Source organism: Rhinoraja longicauda, chromosome 37 (genome assembly GCF_053455715.1).
Source record: "Rhinoraja longicauda isolate Sanriku21f chromosome 37, sRhiLon1.1, whole genome shotgun sequence".
In the NCBI taxonomy this organism is placed as follows: Eukaryota; Metazoa; Chordata; class Chondrichthyes; order Rajiformes; family Arhynchobatidae; genus Rhinoraja; species Rhinoraja longicauda.
The window spans coordinates 7,102,087-7,123,720 of record NC_135989.1 but is presented as its reverse complement, the minus strand read 5'-3'; the positions used below and the strand labels follow the sequence as shown (position 1 = coordinate 7,123,720).

Genomic DNA, 21,634 nt, shown 5'->3' with positions numbered 1-21,634 from the left:
TATATGTTCAAATCCTCCATGAAAGCTACACTGAATTGCTCTGTACCATTCCATCGACATTAATTGCTATTAATGATTGCAAGAATCTAAAGGCACCAATCCTACGTTAAGGTTGGACCGCAAGCAAATGATAAGCCACATGTTTATGATCACATAGGTGCTTCACATTATCACTTCCCTCCCCACCCCATAGAAAGTTCTTTACCTCGTCTGGAGGTGGGAAGAGTGCCAGCACTTCCCCGTGTCGGTTTTCTTTCCTCTGCTCCCCATTGCGCTTGTCCACTTCGTCAATGGCCGTACGATCCAGAAGGCTGGGCAGCAGGGAGTCGGCGGTGGAGTTCTTCAGGTCAAAGATACTGGAGGCCCAACTCCCCCTCGGTGTATCATCCAGAGACACCGATCGCCTCTTCAACTCATCCTACCGAAGAAGAGGTAGCCAGTTACTTGCAGCTTTCGTTAAGAAACATTCCCCACTTGTTCCTACAGTCTAGCAGCACTTACAATCCAAGGAAGTTTTGGTCTCCAAATTTGAGGAAGGATATTCTTGCTATTGAGGGCGTGCAGCGTAGGTTTACTAGGTTAATTCCCGGAATGGCGGGACTGTCGTATGTTGAAAGACTGGAGCGGCTAGGCTTGTATACACTGGAATTTAGAAGGATGAGAGGGGATCTTATCGAAACGTATAAGATTATTAAGGGGTTGGACACGTTAGAGGCAGGAAACATGTTCCCAATGTTGGGGGAGTCCAGAACCAGGGGCCACAGTTTAAGAATAAGGGGTAGGCCATTTAGAACGGAGATGAGGAAAAACTTTTTCAGTCAGAGTTGTAAATCTGTGGAATTCTCTGCCTCAGAAGGCAGTGGAGGCCAATTCTCTGAATGCATTCAAGAGAGAGCTCGATAGAGCTCTTCAGGATAGCGGAGTCACGGGGTATGGGGAGAAGGCAGGAACGGGGTACTGACTGAGAATGATCAGCCATGATCACATTGAATGGTGGTGCTGGCTCGAAGGGCCGAATGGCCTCCTCATGCACCTATTGTCTATTGAAGCAGATGTAGTCAAGCTGGAAAGGGTACAGAGAGATGTTGCCAGGACTAGAGGGTCTGAGTTATTGGGAGAGGTTGAGTAGGCTGGGACTCTTTCCTTGGAGCGCAGTAGGATGAGGGGTGATCTTATAGAGGTCAGTGTGGACTCAGTGGGCTGAAGGGCCTGTTTCCAGGCTGTATCTCAAAAGTCTAACGTCACTCTGTGCCATTTTGTGTGTTAGCCAGCATCTGCAGTTCTTTGGTTCCACAACATGAACACCAACCTGATCATCCTGGGCACCTCGTTCATCGACAACTTCATCAGTCTCAAAGATCTGCCTGGGCAGGCTCCGTTGTCTCTCACGCTGCTTTTCCAACGAGCTGGCATTAAATGCAGTGCTCAGCTTTTGATGCCTGTTTCCAAATACAAATCAAAGACTAGTTTACAGCTGTAAGCAAGAGATGCTGAAACAATCAGGGATGGCCCTCAGAACTCCACCTGCTGTCAGTATTGAAACTGGGAGCCAAAGACCCTATTTATTGCTTTGCACGATTCTGTCGCCGGGTTGAAAAAGAGCGGAACTGTGGTGCAAGTGCATGAAGACTCCATTACCAGAATAATTCAGCAAAGATCTCAATCCACTTACATTGCCAGTGACAGAATAATGCTGCAGGCTCTGACCACAGCTTAAAATGTACTCACAAAAGATAAAGAGTGCCAATCAATGTTTAAAAATGAGACATGGATAAAGGTTGTTGGCAGACCCACTTGTCAAATATTTAGAACGCTAAGATTTCTGAACTTACTGAAGAAAATGTTACACGAGTCGTTTTACTTTTAAAATCAACAATGTTAGCTTTAACTGGAAGATCAGAAACAGCGGCTTGACACACAATAGACAATATGTACCTTTAGGCTGCAATGCAGTAAACCGTTGCAATAACAGACGGACCTCTATAAAGCGGACGAAATGTGTAAGAAGGAACTGCAGATGCTGGTTTAAACCGAAGACAGACACAAAAAGCTGGAGTAACTCAACGGGACAAGAAGGGTCTCGACCCAAAACATCACCCATTCCTCTCCAGAGATGCTGCCTGTCCCGCTGAGTTAATCCAGCTTTTGGTGTCTATCTTCTATATAACGGATGCCGATGCTCCCATTGCACCACCCACTGCTACCGGCAACTGAATGTAACAGGCAACTGAATCATCCTACCACAACCAGAGAACAGTGCTGAACTACTATCTACCTATTTGGTGACCCTCGGACTACCCTTGATCAGACTTTGCTGGCTTTATCTTGCACTAAATGTTATCCCCTTATCATGTATCTATACACTGTAAATGGATCGATTGTAATCATGTATTGTCTTTCTGCTGACTGCTAACAAAAGCTTTGGCGCTGTGCCTTGGTAGACGTGCCAGTAAGCTAAACTAACTACCATCAGTTACCCTTCTCCTGAGATGCTGCCTGGCCTGCTGAGTTACTCCGGCATTTTGTGAAATAAATACCTTCGATTTGTACCAGCATCTGCAGTTATTGTCTTACACCATCAGTTACCCAATGAGCTGAGTCTACGTGGCAGGAGGTTCTGGTCACACGAGCACGGAGAGCGAACATCATGAAGGCGGCGTGAGTACCGGTCCCATCCCCGGAGCCTCCCACGTGTGGCTCCCCAGCCGGCAAATTCCCACTTGCTTAATGCCCCCCTCTCAAATGCCACGTTTCTTCCCTCTTTCCTCCCGGCCTGGGGTTTAACTTTACCCTCCCTCCCTCGGCCACAGCGGACAATCAGCAACAACGGACACCATCCTTCCCTCTCACCCCGTGGTCCTTTATAGCGAGTATTTCAGATTCCCAATGTCCTACTATGTGTAGACGTGATGTGTAGACGTGAAGGGGAGAGAACAAAATTAAAGATCTTTGTTCTTAAATTAACATCCACAGCTTTACAACAGTACGCATTTGATTTGCAGTATATTATACAGATACAGAAAAAAGTGATCCCAATCCTGACTTATATCTCTTGTTTCCCTTTCCCCTAACTCTCATTCTTGTATGTTGAAAGACTGCAGCGACTAGGCTTGTATACACTGGAATTTAGAAGGATGAGAGGGGATCTTATCGAAATGTATAAGATTATTAAGGGGTTGGACACGTTAGAGGCAGGAAACATGTTCCCAATGTTGGGGGGGTCCAGAAGCAGGGGCCACAGTTTAAGAATAAGGGGTAGGCCATTTAGAACGGAGGTGAGGAAAAACTTTTTCAGTCAGAGAGTTGTGAATCTGTGGAATTCTCTGCCTCAGAAGGCAGTGGAGGCCAATTCTCAATGCATTCAAGATAGAGCTAGATAGAGCTCTTAAGGATAGCGGAGTCAGGGGGTATGGGGAGAAGGCAGGAACGGGGTACTGATTGAGAATGATCAGCCATGATCACATTGAATGGTGGTGCTGGCTCGAAGGGCCGAATGGCCTACTCCTGCACGTATTGTCTATTGAAGAAGGGTCTCGGCCGATACATCACCTACTTTTCTCCAGAGATGCTGTATGACCTGTTGAGTTACTCCAGCTTTATGTGTCTATCTTCGCCTCAAACTATCAAAGCTCCATTTATTCTGAGATTCTAACCCCCTTTTATGAATATTGCATCCTTTTCCAATCCATGCCTGTACTGATTTTCACCTTGCTCTTTTCTACCTGAATATTAAATGACTAGCTAGACACTGTATCTCACAGCTGCTGCATATCGCCCTTGGGTAAAACAAACAGTTCTGCAATAAATTAACAGAGCAGGCCGACCCAATGATAAGATTTACAAAGATAAACCACAATAAACCCACTTTCTGTGAACAATGACCCAGTCTTCGGTGTAGATCTGCACGGCATCTCTTACTCGAGGGTCCACTCCCCTGCAAGAGAAAGAATGAAGTAATTCATAAAAAATCAACAGCTCCAGACCACTTTCCTTTGTTAAAAAACAATCCACTGCATTATTGGTCCAGTTTAAGCTAAAATTATGGGGACTTCTCTCAACAGATACTTTAATCTTTCATCCGTATCCAAGAAGCCAGTATTGAAATCCTGCCCACGCAGCTGAGAACAGTATAGCTCTGCATCTAATTTACCTAACAGGATCTATTGGGATTGCCATCCCGGAAGAAATAAGATGGTGCAAGTGTATCACAGCAGTTTGCTTATGTCAATGACTATTTGTTTTTCTATATAACGACTTTAATGTAATTAATATCCCAAGGCACCTCAGGAGCATTGGCAAACAAAATTTCACACTAAGACACGCCCTAGTCTCCACAACAGCCAAGTTTTGCTCAACAGCTTGGGCTAATGGCTGCCACGCCAAACGACTTGACACTGTCCTTAACTCTGCAATGCGGGTCATTACATAGAAACATAGCAAATAGGTGCAGGAGTAGGCCATTCGGCCCTTCGAGCCTGCACCGCCATTCAATATGATCATGGCTGATCATCCAACTCAGTATCCCGTACCTGCCTTCTCTCCATACCCCCTGATCCCTTTAGCCACAAGGGCCACATCTAACTCCCTCTTAAATATAGCCAATGAACTGGCCTCAACTACCTTCTGTGGCAAAGAATTCCACAGATTCACCAACTCTTTGTGAAAAAAAACCTTTCTCATCTCGGTGCTAAAAGACTTCCCCCTTATCCTTAAACTGTGACCCCTTGGTCTGGACTTCCCCAATAACGGGAACAATCTTCCTGCATCTAGCCTGTCCAACCCCTTAAGAATTTTGTAAGTTTCTATGAGATCCCCCTCAATCTTCTAAATTCCAGCGAGTACAAGCCGAGTCTATCCAGTCTTTCTTCATATGAAAGTCCTGCCATCCCAGGAATTACAGGGACGCTTAAGTCAACACCTTTGCAGTGGCTCCATGTCCTCTCTCACATCGCTCCTCCCAGCATATGCAGAAGGGAGAGGATATTGAAAGATTGGTGCACCATACAATACAATATCCTTTATTGTCATTGTACAAGTGCAACGAGATTTTGAATGTCGCTTCCATATCGATGCTATCAAATCAAATATATAAGTAAATCATGGCGAACATGTAAACAACGAGAAGGGGGGGGGGGGGGAAGGAAAAAAAAGGGGGGAACGAGGTAAAGTGCAAAAAAAGGTTCATGCAGGGATCAGTTGTGCCAGATGACCCTGGGGGCAGAGACAGATCATGGCGGGCTCTCAGCAGGACCGATTCAGAGCAGCTGTAGCTCTAGGGATAAAGCTGTTTCTTAGACTGGAGGTGCGGGCGTAGAAGGCTTTGCAACGTCTGCCAGATGGAAGTAGTTCAAACAGACGGTGGCATGGGTGTGTGGAGTCTTCGAGGCTAACCCTGACCTTCCCATCCATGCTGACTTAAACAATCTGCCCAACATGTGCCTGAAGTCCCGCAAACCTTTCTGGTCTTGAGCCAAATCCCTGGAAGACTTTGACCCCAAGACTGAGTGGCGCAGAGCCTGGAAGGATGCCAACACCAACAACAGAGAGGTGATCACAGACCTCACAGTAAAACCACCGGGATTTGACCTCCATCGCAAGCAATGGCTAACCCTGAACAGGATCCGCACCCTCCACGCAAGAAAAGCCCATCACCTGCACAAGTTGGGGATGACAGACAGCCCTGCTTGCGACTGCGGATATCCAGACCATCGCACACATCGTGAATGACCGCTCACTGCTCACTGAGGCTTTTCTCTGGTGGCATCAAGGCCATCCACCCAGTAACTGATGCTGCCCTGGCCTGAATGTCTACACTTGACCTACAACTTTAGGCTGTGCATGCCATACGCAAGAAGAAGAACACTATGACAAGCAATCAAAAGCCTCATCAAAGTTGGTTTCAAAGAGCACTTTGAAGGAGCATATGGGTGAGGCAGTGTAGCTGCCAATAATGAAATAATGACACACAGCTTGTCAGTATGTAAGAGTGCTAAAATCTAAGGGATCAGAGAAGGTTATGGTTTGAGACTAGAGAAACCTATGCCAGGTTGCTACTGTGGTGGGACTGAGACGTTCACGACAAGGATAAGAATAAACCTAACCATCTGGCCCCCACACTTAAGCTGGGCTCCTCCTGTTGATTGATCAAGTGGCAAGGACAACGGGTATAGAAAATCTGTGTTCCTGTGCCTCCATGCTGAGCAAAGAGGACATGAGAGCGAAAGAGTAGTTTTTGTTTCTGAATGTTGTTACTGCATGACCCATGCCCCATCCACCGATGTGTGCAAATACTCACACTTCCTCTGGGACTCCGGGTTCGATAGTGCGACATTCTCGTGGCTCGTACGCTACTTCAATATCGTCTGCAGGAAACTCGAGCAGTTCTCGGAGCGGGCCTGGTTCTGGAGCAGGGGGATGTGATGTCAGGTATTCCTCAAAATCCACAGGCTCCACCACTTCAGAAAGAGGTACCTATAATGGGTCATAAAATAAATTACTGTGGCATCAGGAACATGCAATGGTGGCGTATGAACCATCCATAAGTTCGTAAGCGATAGGAGCAGAATTAGGCCATCAAGTCTGCTCCGCCATTCAATTATGGCTGATCTATCTTCCCCTCTCAACTCCGTCCCTATGTAATACGAGCAGAATTAGGCCATTCAACCCATCAAATCTACTCCACCATTCAATAATGGCTAATCTATCTCTCCCTCCTAACCCCATTTTCCTGCCTTTATCCCATAACCTCCGGACACCTGTACTAACCAAGAACCTATCTATCTCTGCCTTAAATATATCCACTGACTTGACCTCCACAGCCTTCTGTGGCAAAGAATTCCACAGATTCACCACCCTCTGACTAAAGAAATTCCTCCTCATCTCCTTCCGAAAGTTCTGAGACTATGCGGATGAGGCTATCATCCGGTAGTGATAAAAGAAAAATAAATTAATACAAAGCTAACTTACAATTGAAGTGGCAAAGAAATACACTCTTGTTCTTGATAGTTAGGACTAAAGGTTAAGCAGTAAGGCTCAGCCATGTTATGTAACAATGAGTGTCGGAAGGAACTGCAGATGATGGTTACACCAAAGATAGACACACAGTGTTGGAGTAACTCAGCAGGTTAGGCAGCATCTCTGGAAAAAAGGAACAGGCGATGTTTCGGGTCGAGACCCTTCTCCAATCTCGACCCGAAACGTCACCTATTCCTTTTCTCCAGCGATGCTGCCTGTTCCTGCTGTGTTATGCCAACATTTTGTGTCTATCTTTGTGTAACAATGCAATGGCTCAAGAGGAGCCTGCTGCACCTTCGTTACCATGTACTACACAAGGGTGAAAGGCCTCTAGTTATCGGTGTTTCACTGTTGATAGAAACAGTGTGCCTATCTGTGTGCCTGCCATGGGATTCAACATTCAATCCGTCTGAGGGAATCAAATGTGCAATCTCTGTGAAGTTCTGCGGCGTTTGCCAAGCTGATTGCAGTCGCACCCCTTCCCTCATGGTCACTATCAACAATAGAGACATAAGCTGTATACATTAACATTTTGTTGCAGGAAAGATTTAGATTAAATGTTACCATTTTCTCATTACAAAGGCACAAAGTGCTGGAGTAACTCAGTGGGTACATTCCAGGAGAACGTGGATAAGTGACGTTCATAAAATTGAAGATAAATTATTGACTAAGTTAGGAAGTGTACGAAAATAACTGCAGATGCTGGTACAAATCGAAGGTATTTATTTCACTAAATGCTGGAGTAACTCAGCGGGTCAGGCAGCATCTCAGGAGAGAAGGAATGGGTGATGTTTCGGGTCGAGACCCTTCTTCAGACTAAGTTAGGAGGTTAACTAACTTCTTGGGAGGAGGGCTAATATACAACTGGTGCAGTATGCAACTTTAACAATGCATTATTTTTATTAACAACTGAGAAACAATACAGAACCATATATGTAGTGCTGTCCAGCTGAGTTACTCCAGCATGTTGTGTCTATCTACAGAATCATATATGTAAGCTTGCTGAATACACAAAAAGTATGACACTTTCACTAGTATAGAAGGAGGCATAGAATAACAAGGGAGACATGAATAGAAACCTGGAGACATATTCTTGAATGGTAAAAGATATGCAAATAGTTTTCAATATAGTTCAGAATTGAGTTTTCTCCGAGATCTTCAGTTTCCTCCCACACTCCAAAGACGTACAGGTTTGGTATAAACGTCAAGTTGTCCCGAGTGTGTGTAGGGTGGCGTTGGTGTGCGGGGATCGCTGGTCGCTGTGGACTCGGTGAGCCGAAGGGTCTGTTTCTCTAAACTAAACTAATTGCTTGAAAAGTGATGGAATGATGCAGGAAACTGTTTGCTCTTAAGTTCAGAAGGGCACCATTTATATACAGATTATTAAAATGTAATGACTCTGTCTGGCGACAGTATGCAGGGTTTCGACCTGAAATATTAACCATTCCACCGCCCCACCCCCCCCCCCCCCCCCCCCCCCCCCCCCCCCCCCCCCACCCACCCATGATGCTGCCCAACCAACTGAGTTCCTTCAGTAGATTGTTTGTTGCATTAAAATAATACTGGTCAGGCCAAAAAATAATAATCTTAAAGGCTAATGGAATGCAAGCCTTTACTTTTAAGAGGATTAGAATACAAAGGGGCAGTAGAGGATACACTACACCAGCAGAAAACATTGGCTAGTGAATATATTAGTGCTGAAATAGTAGTTCTGGGCATCAAATCCAAGGATTTATTGGCCTTAAAGGAAACAGGGTCTAGGTATCTAATTCTGTTTCTCTAAGTGATGAAAAGATGGGTTGAGATCAAAATTAGGTTGATGGTTCAATCACACATTCTCTTATGTGTAGGGAAGAACTGTAAATGCTAGTTTAAATCGAAGGTAGACACAACATGATGGAGAAAGTCAGGGGGACTGAAGTCGAGACAGAGTCTGAAGATGGGTCTCAACCCGAAACGTCACCCATTCCTTCACTCCAGAGATGCTGCCTGTCCCGCTGAGTTACTCCAGCGTTTTGTGTACACATTCTCTTATAATCTCTGTTACAGAGCCAACCAAGAAACAAGAGCAAACTCCGATCAAAGCAGATGAAACAAAGGCTTCATATTGAATATAATGCTCATCAGCTGGAGATGTACTCAATTGGAGACCAAACATCCACTGACTGCTAAGTCCAAGAACTTCAAGAGTAGAGCATGGATTTTCATTTGAATCTTTTCAATCTCAACCAAACTGATCCTATCAATAGACAATAGGTCTATAGGTGCAGGAGTAAGCCATTCGGCCCTTTGAGCCAGCACCGCCATTCAATGTGATCATGGCTGATCATTCTCAATCAGTACCCTGTTCCTGCCTTCTCCCCATACCCCCTGACTCCGCTATCCTTAAGAGCTCTATCTAGCTCTCTCTTGAATGCATTCAGAGAACTGGCCTCCACAGCCTTCTGAGGCAGAGAATTCCACAGATTCACAACTCTCTGACTGAAAAAGTTTTTCGTCATCTCCGTTCTAAATGGCCTACCCCTTATTCTTAAACTGTGGCCCCTTGTTCTGGACTCCCCCAACATTGGGAACATGTTTCCTGCCTCTAACATGTCCAACCCCTTAATAATCTTATACGTTTCGATAAGATCCCCTCTCATCCTTCTAAATTCTAGTGTATACAAGCCTAGTCGCTCCAGTCTTTCAACATATGACAGTCCCGCCATTCCGGGAATTAACCTAGTAAACCTACGCTGCACGCCCTCAATAGCAAGAATCATTCAATTAACCTCCATGTCCATAAACCAGATCACCTTGACTGAGGATGCAATAGATCCACGGAGATAATGAGCCAAGGATTCCACAGCGATTAGATTAAAGAGCTTAGATTCCTGTGTAAATGGATCATCTATTAGGTGTAAAGTAAAGAATGCTGGCTTTAAAATACCTTCTGAAAGCAATTAGGCCAAACAGGATAGTCCAAGAATGCAGAAGGGCAACTAGAACTGTATAACGAACAACAAGCTTGCAGAATATCAAAAAATCAATCAATCAGTCCAAAGCATATCAACCAGAAATATAATGTTTTCCGATTCTTTTTTCCGTCTGACTTAAGGAAAATAAAACAGGCATGGTTCCTGGGTCACAATGGAAAACAACATTTTTCTCCAAGACAAATGGAGGACGGAGGGAATTAAAACAACAGCAAGGCACTGGTGGGTTTCATTTCTTAGATATTGGGCTTTCATCTCTGTGGTCTGGAGTCAACTCAACCCAAAAAATGTGGAAGACAAAAATAAATCTCATCTTTGTACTGGCAATAAAGCATTTAAGGGAAATGAGTTAGACGAGATTTATACTGATGGAAAAGAACCAAACTTGTCACCTCATTCAGCACTAACAATCTCACTCATTTAGATGCACTAATAATAATACTACTACTAATAATAATACATTTCATTTGTATAGCGCTTTTCTGGAAACTCAAAGACTCTTTACAGGGTAAATAAAACATAAAAATAAATAAATAAACGAACAAAAAAAGGAAGGATAAGGAGAAGCGACGGTCAGTGGTTGAAGGCAGTGTTGAACAGGTGAGTCTTAAGTGATGTTTTGAATGTGGTGAGTGAGGAGGAGTCTCTAATGGTTTGAGGTAGTGAGTTCCAGAGGGTGGGAGCAGCGATGGAGAAAGCCCTGTCCCCCCAGGATCTGAATTTGGTCCGGATGGGGGGGGGGGGGGGGGGGGGGGGACAGGAGGTTAGCAGCAGTAGAGCGGACGGAGGGTGCGGGTGGGAGTGTGTCTGTGGAGGAGGTCAGTCGGGTAGGATGGGGCCAGGTTATGGAGGGCTTTGTAGGTCATGAGGAGGATTTTGTACTGGATTCTCTGGGGGATGGGGAGCCAGTGGAGCTTGTAAAGGAACGGGGGTGATATGGTCACGGGTCGGGGAGTGGGTGAGTAGACGGGCAGCGGGGTTCTGGATGTATTGGAGTTTATTGATGATTTTTGAGGGTGAACCATAGAGAACTAAGCACTTTGTTGACTTGGTTGGAATGGGTTTTCATGACACAGGAAAGCCTTCAACAGAAGGTAAAATAATACGGGAGGAATAAATAACAGAATGCAACCACAAGCAAAAACGGTTTGATATAAAACTAAGTTCAAACAAGCGTTCTGTTTTAATAATTTAGACTACTCCCAATTTGTTCATGTAATGTGTAAGAAGGTACTGTAGATACCAGTTTACACCAAAGATAGACACAAAATGCTGGAGTAACTCAGCGGGACAGGAAGCATCTCTGGATATGACCCGAAACGTCACCCTTTGTTCATGTAATGGTTTGCAACATTTGCAATCATAACAGACTTTCTCTGAACTTACGCAGGCAACTAGCCTAACATATCCACAGCAGAAGATCCAGCAAGGTTCTGGGCTAAAATGGAGGGATTTAATTTCATGTTCCATGTGATTTATTGCACAAACATTGAGTCACGGTGCTTAGTGTTGCATTATCATATTGGTACACCTCTTGCTATCAAAAGAACTACCTCCAATTTTTCATACTCCATAGCAACTATCTCTTGTCCTACCATCAATTTGGTTTAGCTTTGTATCACATTGACAGTAATATGTTGGAACAGCTGTGTACTTACCAACTGATGGGAGCCACTGCGTTTCTTGGACAGCTGTGGCGAGCTGCTATATTGGCCGGATACTTGCTTCCTGACTTCAGCTGCCACAGTCCTGCAAAATAATGAAAATTTGCTTGAATACACTGCACATGATAAAAAAATCTGACAACTATGAACACGGCAAAATTAGAACTCACTGAGCCAGCACCAGTGGGGCGGCATGTTGGCGCATCAGTAGAGTTGCTGCCTTGCAGCGCTAGATACCCGGGTTCGATCCTGACTACCGGTGCTGTCTCTACTGAGTTTGTACGTTCTGCCCATGACTTGTGAGGGGTTTCTCCGGATGCTCCGGTTTCCTCCCACGGTCCAAAGATGTACAGTTTTGTAGGCTAATTGGCTTGGTAAAAATTGTAAATCGCTCCTAATGTGTAGGAAAGTGTTCGTGTGTGGGGATCGCTGGTCGGTGCGGACTCGGAGGGCCGAAGGGCCTGTTTCCGCGCTGTAGCTCAAAACTAAAATTTAAAAACTAAACCAATGGCAGGCCACTTGACGATGATCCAAAAAAAATTGCCACACGTATCCAGAGCAGATTAATGAGCTCTTTATGAAGATCACTCCATGCTTTGACTTTAATGGTTCAAATAATTCAACACTGCTAAAAACCAATGGGGCAACACGCCCTCAGAGACAGAGTAGCGTGCCTTTTCCTTTTACGATTAGCTGCTCAGACGTATAAGGAAGTGCAGTAGTTAATGATCATCTTGCCTTTCCTTTCAAGCTGTCCTTGAAACAACTTTGTGAGAAGCACAATTATTGGCGCAGTCAGGTTGGTCTAAATGGTTGTGCAGTGAATGTTATGAAAATCGAAGGTCAGCAATTCTCCAGAGAATAGATATAAGGTACTCATTACATTTACAAACATCAAGGTCACGGCCACTTTTCCAACATGCAAGAGATAAAGCTTACAAAAACAGCAGGAGAAAATCAAGGACACAAATGTAGCTAGCGATTGACTCTAGCTTGTTTGTTACACCTCTTGAATCTATCTTTTGAAGACATTACCTAAAATATTTTATAACTTCAAACGCAGAAGGTAAATCTCAAGCAGGTGTCTCCTCTTAACAAATAGTTGACATCTTCTAGTTTAGTTTAGTTTCGAGATATAGTGCGGAAACAGGCCCTTCGGCACACCAAGTTTCTGCCGACCAGTGATCCCCACACAATAACACATAAGTGACAATGTACAATTTTACCAAGCCAATTAATCTACGAACCTGTACGTCTTTGGCTGGTGGGAGGAAACCGGAGCATCTGGCGAAAGCCCACGTGGTCACAGAGAGAATGTACAAAACTCCACACAGACAGCAACCGCAGTCAGTATCGGACCTGAGCCTCTGCCGCTGTAAACAGCAACTGTGTCACCGTGCTGTGTTCATAGCAATTCTTCCTCTAACTCAATCAGAATTGCATAAGGAGTATGAAATAACTTATTTAGGACAAAAATAAATAAATTATTAGCCTAGCCGAAATACTATCTTGAAGATTCTCTCATTACGGTTTGGGCCTTCCTGTCATCAACTGTTTAGGATCCCTCCTGCTCCCATCTCAATCAAGTCTCAGCCTCTTAAGCTCTAATTCAAGTTTCGATTGAGACTGATCTTTGGAACGAATTCACATTTACATTTCCTAGATGCACACTATTCAACATTTGTCACGGAGTGTTTTAGTTTCTCAACCTCTTTGCTTGTGTGAAGTTGCTGAATTTTACAGAATTCAATGCATGATGGCAGCAATATCATGCCCATCTGTATTCCTTTAGATCACAATGAATCCTACCTTGTACGCAAATCCAAAAGACACATTTTAGAACAAGAGATAGTGATTAGGAACTGGAGGCCATATTTTTTCAAAGGGCCATATTTTTTTACTGTGTAAGAGTATTCAACATACAAAAGACCCTAGGACGTTTGTTCCATGTTTGTACCAGCCAGTTTGTTCTATGTTTATAACATAGTTCAGGGCGGCACGGTGGCGCAGCGGTAGAGTTGCTGCCTTACAGCGAATGCAGCGCCGGAGACTCGGGTTTGATCCTGACTACGGGTGCCGTCTGTACGGAGTTTGTACGTTCTCCCCGTGAACTGCGTGGGTTTTCTCCGAGATCTTCGGTTTCCTCCCACACTCCAAAGACGTACAGGTATGTAGGTTAATTAACTTTGTAATATGTAAAAAAATTGTCCCTAGTGTGTGTAGGACAGTGTTAATGTGCGGGGATCGCTGGGCAACGCGGACCCGGTGGGCCGAAAGGCCTGTTTCCGCGCTGTATCTCTAAATCTAAAACTCTAAATATTATCTTTGAATCTCAAAAATACAGTCAACCCACGTCATTACGTTCCTCTTTATAATGGATTTTGATTACAGCGGATGGACTTACCGACCTGTACAGCTAGGCCGAAATGCCAAAGCCACCTCTAGCCCACACCGCCTCTCCAGCTACCTCCAGGCCGGGTTCCTGACGCCACCACTGGCCTGCAGTGCCTCCCCGCCTGCTTCCAGTCCACGCCCGCTGCCGTCAACACCGCCGACCTTTACCTGCACTCCGGGCCACAACCAATGACTCCGCCAATCCTCGCCTCTCCCCTGACGCCAGCAGGCCGAGGCAGTCAACTCACCTGGATTCCAGGCCCAGTTCTGGACCGAGAGTCAGAAGAAGGGTCTCACCTCGACTTTAAACATCACCTATCAATGTTCACCGAGATGCTGCCTGATTTGCTGACTTACTCCAGCACTTTATAACTGTTTGTGTATTAACCGTCTGCAGTTCCTTGTTTCATCTACTTATGCAATGATAATCCCTTGTGTAAGAAAATAACTGCAGATGCTGGTACAAATCGAAGGTATTTATTCACAAAATGCTGGAGTAACTCAGCAGGTCAGGCAGCATCTCAGGAGAGAAGGAATGGGCGACGTTTCGGGTCGAGACCCTTCTTCAGACTGACCCCTTATTCAGTTATAGCGGACAATCGATAATAACGGACACCGTTCTTCCCCACAATACTCCGTTAGAACAAAGGTTTACTGTATATTCAGTATTTACACTGAGAAGCAGAAATGTGAACGTTTTCATTTTGACTACTGTCAATAATGTATTTCATAATAGTGGTTGTATAGTAGAGGGTAAAAGTCCCTTCCCCACCCTCGCAGTCACTAGTAATCAGGGCTTGGCAATCAGTGACAATCCACAATGTTGCATCATAAGTCAGGAGACGATCATTTACAAGAATCATTGACTGACTAATACATTTGTACCAACTGTTCAAAAATAGCCGAAAAGCTGCATTGCAGATCTCCTGCATAAGTCCCAGTTACTAGTGTATTGTGTCAAAGTCCCTGTTACTTTTGTGCCAAGTTGCAGTGGCATGGCATGGTAGTGCAGAGGTAGGGTTGCTGCCTTACAGCCCCAGAGACCCGGGTTTGATCTTGACCGTTGGTGCTGCCTGTCTGGGGTTTGTACGTTCTCCCCGTGACCACCGTGGGTTTTCTTCCCGTGCTCCGGTTTCCTCCCACACTCCAAAATCATACTAGGTTAATGGGCTTCAGTAAAGATTATAAGTTGTTCCTATTGTGTAGGTTAGTGCTAATGTACGGGAATCACTGGTTGGCATGGACTCGGTGGGCCGAAGGGCCAGTTTCTGCGCCGTATCTCTAAACTAAAACTAAAGTCACCCACCCGAGTGCAAATGGATATACTGTACATGAAATGTTGAAGTTTGTCAGGTGGTAACTGACTAAGTAGACAATGTTAATGCAATAGATGTGATTCATCTACATTTCCAACAGGGCTTTGATGTGATACCCCATAGTCAATGAGTACAAGGTGACAGAATGTGGAGCCAAGAACGGAAAACAGGATGGATTGCTCATCAGCTTCAAGTTAGCAATCAGAGAGTGGGAGTAAAGGGCAGCTAGTTGCAATGGAAGGCTGCAGATAATAGACACAAAATGCTGGAGTAACTCAGCAGGACAGGCAGCATCTCTGGACAGAAGGAATGGGCGACGTTTCAGGGCGAGATCCTTCTTTGCTCAGTCTGAAGAAGGGTCTTGACCCGTAACGTCACCCATTCCTTCTGTCCAGAGATGCTGCCTGTCCTGCTGCGTTACTCCAGCATTTTGTGTCTATCTTCGGTTTAAAGCAGCATCTACAGTTCCTTCCTACATATTAGGCTGGAAATAATGTTCCACTTCTCGGCCAACGTCATGCAGAACCTCCACGAACAATTTAAAATCTCGAAGCAAAGGCAGCATTTCTAAATTTTCAGGTAATACCAAGCTGCAGTTATTTGTTTCACCACTAAAAAAAACAAAAGCAAGCTGGAGGGGTTGAATTGAAAACTGGGGAAGTTATGGTAAACTGCATCGAATCTTGATTAGACCACATTATAATACTCAATGTTTGACACAGAGAAAATTTATAAGGAACAAAATTAAATGTGACCAGTTCCTTCCTACACATTAAATATGAGGATATACATAATCAGGAAAAGGTGAACAGACTCGATCTCTTTAATGTGAAAAAGCAAGGCTAAGGGGAGAGCTCTTAGAAATGATGCAGGAAAATGATTCAATTTGCTGGGAATAGCAGAACCAGCAACCATTAATGCAAGACAATGACCAAGTAATGCAAAAGGGAATTCAGAACAAAGTTCTATGCCCAAAAGAGGAGCAATAATGAGGAATGTGGTCTGACGGAAGTGGGTGGGGGGAAGGGGTAGTTGAAATTATCAGTATTAATGCTTTTAAGGTGAGGCTGGATGACAATAAACTAAACTGAAACAATGGGAAAGCGTATAGAGAGCTACCAATGATTGATTGAGATGGAGAAAGTCAAGAGGCGGTTAAAGTGGAGCATAGCATGAGTCTCCAACTTTAGATAGTTCCTCTGTCTCTCTCTTCCCCTCCTCCTTCCCAGATCTCCCTCTATCTTCCTGTCTCCACCTATATCCTTCCTTTGTCCCGCCCCCCTGACATCAGTCTGAAGAAGGGTCTCGACCCGAAACGTCACCCATTCTTTCTCTCCTGAGATGCTGCCTGACCTGCTGAGTTACTCCAGCATTTTGTGAATAAATATCATGAACAGATTGGAACAAACAGACCCTTTCCAGTTGAATATTCTACTTAACCCAATGCAATCACACCCATTGAATGCCAAAGGCATGCCATAAATAAACTGATTCTTGATTCTGTCCACAAAGACAGAAATCTGAAGGAAACAGCAAAGACTAATTAAACAATTTCGCAACAAGGAGCTCTACAAGATGAAGCTGCCTCTTTTCATGGTGGTTGATTAAAACAATTTTGTGGTTTCATCATTTCTCAGGCCTTTCCATATTCTCAAACTCGCTGCCTAATAGTGTTAACCTCAATGCCACTATAATCACACCACAAACCACTTCAGTAACAATTCTTTAGTCACATATTTGCATTTGAGTTTGGTCTTTATCACTCTGCTCTTGAGCTGACATATTTTACCCCAGTTGATAAAAGACATCTCAGAGCTGTGCTCGTCCACAGTAGTAAGTCGAATATATGCACTGCTTCATAAAACAATCGAATAGAAGAGGTAGGTGACTTTCATTTGCAATGACTTTAAGTATAAATAATTAACTATTAGTTTTGAATTGCAGCTGAGCATTTATCAATATCAAATGTCCTACAATTAGTACTGCACAAAACACAGCAAAAGAACTTTACCATAGGAAATTCTTCGAAATTAACAGAACTGTTATGTTAAACTGCAGAATACTGTGTAATTCAATGATGTACTGTATAATTAATGTTTATTTCTGAGCACTGATACGTTTGCCAGTAGCAATGGACTCTGATGCCAAGCTCAAAGAAGCATTTCCAAATCAAAGAACAACAAAGTTTTCCCACCCCGCAAAATGTTTATCATAAACAGTCAGCCTAATTGCAGAGTACTGTTGGATCTGGAGAGTTTGAAAAATACCAGACCACTGCATGGGATTTTCATTGGGATTCTTTCAAGGTTTCTTCTCATCTTACGAACCCCGAACTCTCACAGGGGTTAGTCAGTCTTCAAAAGTGTTTCTCGTGTTTCAGCATGCCATTTCATATCATATCATATATATACAGCCGGAAACAGGCCTTTTCGGCCCTCCAAGTCCGTGCCGCCCAGCGATCCCCGTACATTAACACTATCCTACACCCACTAGGGACAATTTTTACATTTACCCAGCCAATTAACCTACATACCTGTACGTCTTTGGAGTGTGGGAGGAAACCGAAGATCTCGGAGAAAACCCACGCAGGTCACGGGGAGAACGTACAAACTCCTTACAGTGCAGCACCCGTAGTCAGGATCGAACCTGAGTCTCCGGCGCTGCATTCGCTGTAAAGCAGCAACTCTACCGCTGCGCTACCGTGCCGCCCTTTCTCACCTGTGAAGACTAATTCATTCTGTGTAACTCAGTACCACAAAAAAAAACCATCAGTGAGTTTACAATATTATAAAAGAACTCAAAATGTTATTCAGACTCAAGAGAAATTGAACTTTTAACTTTAACTTTTTGCCCATCTTCTTACATGAGCATAGACAAAATGCTGGAGTAACTCAGCAGGACAGGCTTCTTTGAAGAGAATGAATGGTTGTCTTTTCGGGTCGACACCCTTCTTCTTACCTGAACACTTCCTTTCTATTCATTGACTTCTCCAACTTTAGATAGTTCCTCTGTCCCACTCTTCCCCTCCTCCCCCTTCCCAGTTCTCCCACTGTCTTCCTGTCTCCACCTATACTCTTTCTTTGTCCCGCCCCGCTGACATCAGTCTGAAGAAGGGTTTCGACCCGAAACGTCACCCATTCCCTCTCTTCTAGATGCTGCCTGACCTGCTGAGTTACTCCAGCATTTTGTGATCGCTTCGATTTGTACCAGCATCTGCAGTTATTTTCCCATACTTCCTTTCTATCTTTAGGTATGATGACTGCTTTGATCAGAGTTCAAACCTCACTCCAGACATATGCCTATCACAGGTACTGACCTCCCCACCATCGAAGGGATCTTCAGGAGGCGCTGCCTCAGAAGGTAGACACAAAATGCTGGAGTAACTCAGCGGGTCAGGCAAAGTCGGGTCGAGACCCTTCTTCAGATCGACCTGAAACGTCACCCATTCCTCTCCAGAGATGCTGCCTGACCCTTTGTGTCTACCTTCTGAGGCTGAGTTACTCCAGCATTTTGTGTCTATCATCGAAGACCTTGGCCAGTCTCTGATCTCATTACTGCCATCGGGTAGGTGGTGCAGGAGCCTGAATACCCTGACCACCACTTTTAAGAACAGCTTCTTCCCAGCAACCATCAGACTCTTGAATACTGCACAATACTAACCACTACCCTACTTCAACAACTAGGATCTACTGCAGACTGTGTTGTCATTGCACTATGGTTTGGTTTTGCATTATTTAAAGTCAGATTACTAAGATTTACTAATTATTAATTAATTTTATTATTTATTGATTGCACATTTATTTGTGATATTGCATAAATGAGTCTGCAAAGCTGCAGCACATAAGAATTTCAGTATTAGGTTGCCGACAATTGACCACTCTAGGCTCTTGATGGGTACAAAAATTAATATTGCTACTCCAGCAAAATGCTGAATACCTTTCAGGCAAGGGATTATACCACAGTCTTGTCTGCTCTCTCAACAGGACAAAAATGTCGCCACCATTTCACAAAGTGACTGCACTTAAAAATTAAAGTCTGAAGAAGGGTCTCGACCCGAAACGTCACCCATTCCTTCTCTCCTGAGATGCTGCCTGACCTGCTGAGTTGCTCCAGCATTTTGTGAAATAAATACCTTCGATTTGTACCAGCATCTGCAGTTATTTTCTTGCACTCATTCACCGCAATGTGCTTTACTTTACTTTGAAAGGGATGACAAATAGCATAAAATTACAAATATTTATTTTGTTTCATTATCCTGAGGTAGAGTTGATGCAAATGGTGAAATAACTAGCTTTGATATAGTCATTAATTGTCTACCCACAATATAAAAGACCACATGGAAGTGAATGAACTCATTTATTGCCCTTCTATTCCTGTGGTTGGCTCTTTGATAATGATACGATTGACCCCACTGCTTTCAGAGGGAATGCAAGAAATTCAAACAGAACGCATGATGATAAGAATCCATCTACAGCTGCAGTGAAAAGGATTCTCAAGCAAATTCTCACTGAAAACCATACAGCCAGACACTCCCGGCAAGCAGCGGGCTGGAACACTCCTGGCAAGGAGGCCCGACTCGCCCGCCGTGGAATGACAGTGGGGGACCTGCCGGTAGGCCCGGCTCACCCATCGGCCCGAGCCACTGGTGTCGACGGAAGCGCACGTCCGTGAGCGAGAGCTATCGGGAGACCCGGCGAGCTGTCCGTCAAGGAATGTTACCGACTGGCCCACTGCAGACTGCAGGAGTACGTGCTGAGGGACGCACTGAAGATCGGTGCAGCCAACGCCAAGGCCCTGTGGGGGAGGACCACAGTCTAGGGTCCTTCCGCTGCTGGACATGGGGGGCAGGGTGTGGTGGAGACGCCCCTCCAAATAAGGGATACTGTGTAAATTTCAATGTAAATTTGGAAATGAATACCTGTATTGAACGTGTAACCTCCGGAAATGTCGGATGGGGTTGTTAAAAAGATGATGTTTTGTAAATATTTATTACTTGAATAAAGTATTTTTTGATTTAAAAAATAAATAAATCGGGAGACCCGGCCGGCGGAGGGCCGCGGAGAACAACGGGGGGTCCCAGCGTGGGGGGCCGCCAAGAACAAAGGGGGGGGGGTGGAAAGGAGGTGTCGGAGAGCAGGAGGAATCACAGAGGGGGGCAGCGAGAGAGGATGTTGTAGAAAGATCATCAGAGAGAGGAGGTGTCAGAGAGCAGGAGGAATCAGAGGGGGAGCAGCGAGAGTCTGAAGGGTCTCGACCCAAAACGTCACCCATTCCTTCTCCCCAGAGATGCTGCCTGAGTTACTCCAACTTTTTGTGTCTATCTTCGAGAACAAGGGGGAAACTAGCGGAGAGGAGGGGGGGCTGCTGCCATGTGTGGCGGTAAGCAGTAGATAGGACTTTTCGTGTAAGAAAATAACCGCAGATGCTGGTACAAATCGAAGGTATTTATTTCACAAAATGCTGGTGTAGCTCAGCACGTTAGGCAGTGCGGGACTGATCTTCAGTCTGAAGAAGGGTCTCGACCCGAAAAGTCACCCATTCCTTCTCTCCTGAAATGCAGCCTGACCTGCTGAGTTACTCCAGCATTTTGTGAAATAGATAGGACTTTTGGGTAATTTCGTAACTTTGTTGGCTGTTGTGTACAGCGTAGGTTGTATGCAAAACAAAGCCATTCACTGTATCAAGGTACCCTAGGTACATGTGACAATAAAATATAATTTATTTATTCTTCGTTTTGCTCTGTGCAATTAAGGGACTGGAGAAGGCATTCAATGCCGCACTGGATTTAACTGGACTCCTAAAGCTCTGAGTCACAGCTCATATCTCACAACAGCAACTAGTTAAGAAAAAAACTTCCATTGATATAAAATTGTCAGTGAGCAAGAACAAAAGAATCTGCATGTATAATGCTCCATTCACAATCTCAAGCTGTCCCAAAGCACTTTATCGGAAATCAAGCAGTTGCATAATACACAAACTGCAGCAGCGAATTTGTGCAAGACAATGTTTCACAGACTGCAAAAACAAGACCATTGTATTAACCAGATAAATGATAGGGAATTATTCTAACGGCACAATGGTCTTTTCAATGTCCAGCGAATATAGAAAGTAGGAATTCAGATTAAAGTCACATTTGAAAGGCTGGAACCTTTGATGCTGTTGGTACTACACCTGGATTGCATGCACCTGGCTAACTGAGATTATATGCTTAAACCACGAGAGGTTTCAGTGAACAACTTTCTGACTCTGTATGTTTTCGCCCATCTAAGAA

General features: G+C 44.5%; 1 protein-coding gene across 3 annotated transcripts in view; it reads right to left on the bottom strand.

Annotated features, from left to right (window-relative positions):
• The window catches only part of dock6 (dedicator of cytokinesis 6), a 218,519-nt gene that overhangs the window by 175,454 nt on the left and 21,431 nt on the right, over positions 1-21,634 (bottom strand). For all 3 annotated transcript variants that reach the window (XR_013549428.1, XM_078429227.1, XM_078429228.1), the window contains exons 2-6: positions 11,648-11,738; positions 6,296-6,471; positions 3,866-3,934; positions 1,310-1,439; positions 206-418 (exon numbers count right to left, since the gene is read on the bottom strand). Coding sequence is in view for 2 of the 3 variants with exons in the window: in XM_078429227.1 (XP_078285353.1) it covers positions 206-418; positions 1,310-1,439; positions 3,866-3,934; positions 6,296-6,471; positions 11,648-11,738 (679 nt within the window). In the remaining variant the exon portion in view is untranslated. The remainder of the gene's footprint in view (positions 1-205; positions 419-1,309; positions 1,440-3,865; positions 3,935-6,295; positions 6,472-11,647; positions 11,739-21,634) is intronic.